This window comes from Topomyia yanbarensis, unplaced genomic scaffold (genome assembly GCF_030247195.1).
Source record: "Topomyia yanbarensis strain Yona2022 unplaced genomic scaffold, ASM3024719v1 HiC_scaffold_86, whole genome shotgun sequence".
Classification (NCBI taxonomy): domain Eukaryota; kingdom Metazoa; phylum Arthropoda; class Insecta; order Diptera; family Culicidae; genus Topomyia; species Topomyia yanbarensis.
Genome location: NW_026684113.1, coordinates 97,520 through 104,790, shown reverse-complemented (window position 1 = coordinate 104,790; position 7,271 = coordinate 97,520). Strand labels below are relative to the sequence as shown.

Here is a 7,271-nt window from a genome sequence, read left to right as displayed (position 1 = left end):
GCAGTGCACGAAACGAGCGAGAGGATAATTTAAATTTTTGTTCCGTGTGCAAGCTACTTCTTTCCACACAACGTATTATGTTGCTTGTTGAAAATTTGCTACACACCTTAAAATGAAAGTTTCAGTTTAACTCTCACTAGAACACAATTGATTGGTCCTGAAAAGAACCGTAACGGTTGCTTTTATTGTAATTTACGCCCACTCCCACAAACCGACCAAGTAGGCATCACTGGCTTCATTACGGCTGAGTTTTGTAAGCGTAGCTCGACTTTGAAGTAATACACAACCTTACGAACCAGACGCTGGAATGTTAGCCAGCGGATTAGTTGCTCCGTTGCCCTTTAGTTGGGGCGAAATACTAGCACGGCGACAGTTCCTGATCGGTAGTTGGTTGCGATGGGCCACCAGTAGCTGGGGCACTTTTGCGGACCGTCATCATCGCCAACTGCTTTCCTCCGGTGGACTGGCTGCTTGCTAGTGCTTGAACGAATACGAATGATGAGAAAAACCGACCGACCAATATTCATATATGAAAACACGAGAAAGCACTACTATCGCTCTTCCGCTCGTTTTCGTGCCATTCCTGTGCCTTTCCTTTCCGTTCGGCTACCAATACTAGCATAACCAAAACGAATATTCTGTCTTTCCATCGCCTTCAATCTAGTGGCCAGTGCTAGCAAACTTGCATGTTCAGTTTTTCAATAACAACATTCAAACAATATTTTCAAAGAATGCTGCAGATTTGAAAAGAAGGAAAAGATTTTCACAAATTTAAATTCTTTCGTGTTATTTGTTAGCGCTGATAAAGGCTATTTAGTTTGCTACTAGCAAGGAGCTGCACAAACAAATCGATTTATGCAGTTAATCAACGGAGGCTGCCAAAAAGTTCGAATAAAAGCATGCGACTAGTGTACTTTGCACGTTCTATATTTTATCAATACTAGAGGATCAATAAAATAATTCAAATTGTAATAGCGACATGCAATTGTGGCAACACTGGCCAAGAGATGGTGGGGGAACACGCACATTCGTTTTAGTTATGATGGTAGTAGCAGCAGAAAGGAAAAGCAGTGCACGAAAACGAGCAAGAGAGGATAATTTAAATTCTCTTTCTTTCTTTCCACACATCGTATTTTTTATATAGCTTTCTGAAAATTATTTGTTATACACCATAAAATGTAAATTTCAGTTTAACTCTTATTACAACACAATTAATTGGTCCTGTAAAGAACCGTTTATTGTTTTATTGCGGGAGCATAATTCAGACGCACTCCCCGCGGACACGGTGAGCCACAAAGCACTATTTTGCATCCTCGAACAAACCGACCTAGTAGGCATCGTTGGCTTCTCGGGGCATCATTACGACTGAGCTTTGTAAGCGTGGCTCGATTTTGCAGTCCTGCACAATCTCACGACCCAGACGCTGGAACGATAGCCTACTCTGTTGCCCTTTAGTTGGGGCGAAATTCTTGCAGGGCGACAGTTCCTGATCGGGTTGCGATGAGTCACCAGTAGCTGGGGCACTTTTTCCGCCGTCGTCATCGCCAACTGCTTTCCTTCGGTAGACTGGCTGCTTGCTAGTGCTTGAACGAATACGAATGATGAGAAAAACTGACCGACAGATATTTATATAATCGCGCTAATATGCACTACTATCGCTTTCTCGCTCGTTCTCGTGCCGTGCATGAGCCTTTCCTTTCCGTCTGGCTTCTAATGGCCTAACCAAAGGAATATGCCGTCTTTCCCCCACCAACTGCTCTCGTCAAGCAACCCAATGCGAATAATCATAAAACAAACATGTAGTGGACCTATATATAAACTTTTCATTATTTCATTGTTCGGTTGGTCCACCATTTTGACGGCTCTGTGCGGGATGGGCTGAAAATTTTCACTTTTCCGAGTCGTTTTCGAAAGATTTTCCAAAAACACAACTTTTTGTTATTAGTGCATGTTATACATACTTCAAATTTTAATACAGCATAGAGGAACATATTTTCAACAAATTGGCCTAAAAATCAAATCATTCTGTTAAGTATGATAAAAGTTATTAACGTTCAAAATCTGACGCGGCGCCGCAGCCGATATTTTGAAACGGGACCCCTATATTGAAAGCTTAAATGTATTCTACATTAAAAATATGTGTACATTTTGACGACTTATCCCAGTCAAACTCATTCCAGAACCGGCTTGGAATCCTGAAAGGATTCCAGCTCAAATACAAAAACCAATCCCGACTCAATCGGTTGTTGCATTTGATTTGGATGCCATACAGAATCCATTCAGGATTCCGAATCAAATTCAAATTCCGTTTGAACGAGATGAAGTAGCTTCATATTTCTCAGTAAGTTCATCCGAAAAATGAGCCAAAATGCTGACTGGTTCTAGATAGTATTCCGGCTCTAGGGAGATAACCGACTCTAATTGGAATCGGTTGTGGCACTGGAGCCGGAATGGGAATTAGAACCAGCCTAAATTCTGACTCATTTTCCGGTTGATCATCCTGGGTTCTTATCGAAACATACTTACTTACGACACTAAGAAAGAACCTTCGGTGTGGACGTTTTCACAATAGTAGAGTTCAAGGAATGAAGTAAAAAATGTTTTCTATAGTTTTCTTGTTTCAACAAGCATTTAATGCATTATAGATCGGTTAAAATTAACTAATATACAGGCCAAACGAACAATCAAATCAACGGCATTCATTCCATTTTCGAATCGTCTCAAAGAGTCGACTAGAATTGTTCCTTTAAGGTAAGTAAATTTGGCTTTCAGAACACCAATTATTCGTTCTACATGAACTCTAAGCGACGTGATTTGTTTATCTCTCTCTCGATATTCAACGGATTTAATTGAGTGTCTTTTCTAAGAAATGTGGGAATGTTTAACGTAGCTCCTTCAGATGTGATTAAATCGTGGATATCAAATCCTTTATCAGCAAGAACTACATCATCTGATTCGAGAATATCGAGAAATCCTGAGTGTTTGGCGATGAAGCGATCAGAGCATCGTCCCGTATAAGCATTGGAGATGAACACAACCGTTCCATCTGCTGCTAGGCAGATTAGAAATTTCGTTGTTTACATAAGTTTGTAAGCGCTATGATGAGCGTTCGCAGCTTAAGGATTACACGGTCTCTCTGTACTGACTTCGAAACAGTCAATAATAAATATCCTTCTATCCCCATACTGTTGTTTGAATGATCGAGGAGTATGCTGAACGATTGTATCTTTTGATACGACTTCGATTGCATACTTAAGGCACTCGTACATTGCGAATACTGTTCGGTGAAAATACTTCGAAATTGTTGTAGCACACACTGAGTAATCTTCCGAAAGTTCATGAAATGAAACATTACTTCGAAGTTTTCGCAATGCCATTACAAAGACTTCATCCTTTGTCATTGCACAGTAGGGTTTTAATAAGCAACTTTCTACAAATTTGAAAATACTTTTCAACGTTGAGTATTTGCTGCCAATCTAATCCTCGCTTTGATTTCCGTAGCTCCGTTTCTAAATAGTCAACACGCTGTTGCAATCTTGCTAACTCCAAACGGTATCGTTTTAATAATCCACACTCGTGATTTTCATCGGAATGGTTCGCAGAGGATTGGAATGTTCCGTTTCATCTGAAATAAAACCAAACCTTGTTGAACATTGTTAAATTCTCGCCAGAGGATTATTACTCTAAAATTATGACTAAATTATCTAAGGGCCGATTTCTTCACCCGCGCATAACTGTTAAAAGTTGAGTTACGGTCAAGAAATCGGCCCTTAATAAGTTAACATTTCCTATTTCCGCTGTAAGGGTCACACGAAAATTTTTTCGTATAGGTGCAACCATTTACACGAAGAAGAAAAGCGCCCGGATGAAGTTCACCGTAACGGGAATCTGTGTAACTTGTTTTCGGTAGTATAGGTTCAGAGTTGCGATTATTATATATCTCGATGTACCTTTTTCTAGTTTGACGACTTCTTCAGATTTTTCGGAAGAGAAAATTTCTTCGGGTTTTCTCGGAGAGCTGTTCAGTTTGATCCAAGGTTCTATGTGATGTTGATTTGTAAGATAGTTTACGAATGGTTCATAACCGTTATCTGAAAATGGTTCATAACCGTTATCATGAAATCCGTTTTTTTCTATTCCTACACCATTTTTATCAACATTTTCATTTTGTACTGTTAAAAATGCCATGTACTGGGTACTAGCAAACAACTCGAAGCGGTCGTGGGGGATTTGATGTAATTCACTACATCTCACTACACTTCGATTCAACATTTCCCTGTTCTCCAGGACACCACTGCTCTCAGGCTCGTTTAACTTAAGTGAGGGTACCCAATCGATGTGTGTTACATCCGTGAGTTTCGCTGCTTTACCTACAAATGTAATTAGCACTTAATTCTTTCAAATTCATAGTTTAATTACATACAACTCACCGGTAACAAAATGCAAACTACATATGTACGCATTCGTTGGATTGTAATGATCTTCCAATGCGAGTATACGTTTCCATTCTTCTCGTCGTTTTCTAACCAATGCTGGAAGTTGGCTTTTCACAGCAGGAAAACGGAAGAAACGAACTCCCGATGTCTTCTCAGTTGACTTACATTTACCTACTACACATTTACGAGTCATTTGGAATAAAAATCACTATAACTATCAAAATAAAATTGGATAAACAAAAGCTGTGATCGCTGATTTTCAAGTAAAAGTAAACACAAAACAAGAAGAAAAAAAACATCGAACGCAGGCACACCCGCAGCTACTGTCAAAATGAAAATGATGACGTCATCGTGGATTAGACTATTTCTTGAGCGTTTTTTCAAAACGTCATATCTGCAATGAGTTACTCTCTGTTTATACTTTCTCTTTCGATTTTTACGGCGTCACTATAACACTTTTCACTTATTTTACAGTACAGATCGAAAGACGGTGGTTTTAACTAGCATATTATGCAAAGAGCTGAGCGATAAATGTTAAAGTGACCGAATTATTAACAGAAGAGAAAGTAAACAAAGAGAGTAACTCATTGCAGATATGACGTTTTGAAAAAACGCTCAAGATTTATGTTCTGTGAATTTGACGCTCATCGGAAAAAAACAAAACAAACTGCAATTTTGTTTACACTGAAAAAAATTCTTAGGTGGAATTAAAATTATCATACGATATGAACAAAATCATTACCAGTTTTCTGCAACGAAGCATTTTCGTGCATTGTAAATAGTTCGTTACGTCTATTGGCATCTTGATGAACGAAAAGTTGAGTAGTTTTACATATTTAATGTACGGGTTATTCCATGTCAAATTTACAACCACAATTTTAATTCCTACCAAATTTTTTTTTGCATTCTTAGCACAAAATAATTGACATCTATTTTTTGTTTTGGCTGAATACGATAGATTTTTTTTCAAGTTATGAGTTTTTGAATTTTATGAATTGGACCATTTTTCAACCACTGATAACTCGGAAACTTTTAGTTGTACGAAAAATTTATTAATGATAAAAAGTGCGTTTTCGAATGAATTCACCAATAAAAATCTGATATAGTTTTTTTTTGTTATATATGTTATGAATTCTGCAAATGATAGAAACATATCGAAAAAACAAGCTTGGACTAATAAGTTTTTTATTCAATGAAAATATTTATAATTATATTGAGAACCTTATTACTTTACGAGATATTTCAATTAAAGCTGGCCCATAACATGGCGTTTAATGTAAAATTGCCCTTTTTAACGTTATATTTGTAATTTATCGCAAAACATTTTGAGATCCACTGCAAAAAATTTACACAATATTTCTAACATGATTTTTATTATTTGAAGAAAAAATAAGCAAAAAATTTGATCCAACTTTTAAGAAAAATCTCAATTTTTCCGGCAAGCTCATGCGAAACTGCAACTTTTTATATTTAATATTTTTTCCATGCATCAAATACTTTACGAGCTATCAGCGATTGAAAAATGTTCAATTTTTCTAACTTCAAAAGTTGAAAGCTCATACCTTGAAGTAAATATTATATTCAGCCATAACAAAAATACCTGTCAAATATTTTTAGCTGAAGAATGCAAGAAAGAAATTTGGAATGAATCAAAATTTTATTTGCAAATTTGACGTTGATTGCATAAACGTTATCATCGATGTCTAAAACATTTTTCGTCAATGAAACGAAATGATTCGTTCTTTTATCAACTGTTTTATATAGTATAAATATTTTTGGAAAGGGTAAATTTATTTTTCGTATATAAAAGGAAAAAAAAATCGTATTTCCGTGTAACATCTTTTTGGATCTATGTTTGACAACATCTATTTTATTTCAAAGAGCTCACCCCTATTGTGTACTAGAAAAAAAAATGTTATATTTGCGAACATTATCCAAATATATTTCGATAACAAGCAACCAAAAACTAAAATTAAAACAATTCCTATATTTTACCAAAGTTGGATTTATGAAACTTATTCGTAGCGGAATTAAAAATATTTTTTCTCAGTTATTTGACACTTTGCGCTCGAACAGACAGTCGAAATCTAGTACCGCAATCTAACAAGCTCGAACGCTTGGTCGAATGTGATACGTAATGCCGCAAATTAGTCGAAACGACTTCAAAACGTTTCGAATCGAGTCACTCAAATCGAGATGCGGAATGCCACCCCTGTTGTTCACTTGGCTCGATTGTACGTCTGACTGCGGCAGAAGTAGAAAGTAGACTACGTGTTCGATTGTGTGATACACATACATTAACAGCAACCGAAATTCGTTCTTCCACCGTTTACTACATTTGCGGGAATATGAGTTTAGTACCGCAATGCGCAATTGCGTGGTCTGTTACCGAAAAGACAATAGAATCTTACTGAAACGTAATAGAAACATACCCGTCGGATTTTAGGTGTACTTATGAATTTTCTTTCCCAAAGGTTGAGGTTTAGGTCGTTTTGAAATATTGATAGCTTTATCCAGCATACGAACAAATATTAACCTTTCAACAATTTGAACAGGTTGCCACATCACTTTTCTACAAAATGTATCAACTATTTTCAAGTATCTTGCTTACCACGAGAATTTGTTAGTTCGATAATCTTTTTTGAGAGGAACGAAGCACCATCGAACACAGCGGAAAGAGTACAACATTTGCGCATTCAAAGCACTTCTCAGAAAATGTAGAATTTATCTTACGTGGAATCAAAAGATACAACAATCAATTAAATTTAAACATTTGTATGCGGTGGTTAATTAAAAAAATCGCAGTACCATGGTAATTCATAAAACTTACAAACT

At 36.7% G+C, this 7,271-nt stretch overlaps 1 protein-coding gene across 1 annotated transcript; it reads right to left on the bottom strand.

Moving 5' to 3' along the window:
- Positions 1–3,013: 3,013 nt before the first annotated feature.
- Positions 3,014–5,319, bottom strand: LOC131696184 (uncharacterized). The gene is made up of 3 exons (XM_058984726.1): positions 4,431–5,319; positions 3,951–4,370; positions 3,014–3,625 (listed from the first exon to the last, which is right to left on the bottom strand). Exons 1-3 carry the CDS (start codon positions 4,627–4,629, stop codon positions 3,561–3,563), a joined length of 684 nt encoding a protein of 227 aa, XP_058840709.1. The 5' UTR covers positions 4,630–5,319; the 3' UTR covers positions 3,014–3,560.
- Between the last annotated feature and the right edge of the window lie 1,952 nt (positions 5,320–7,271).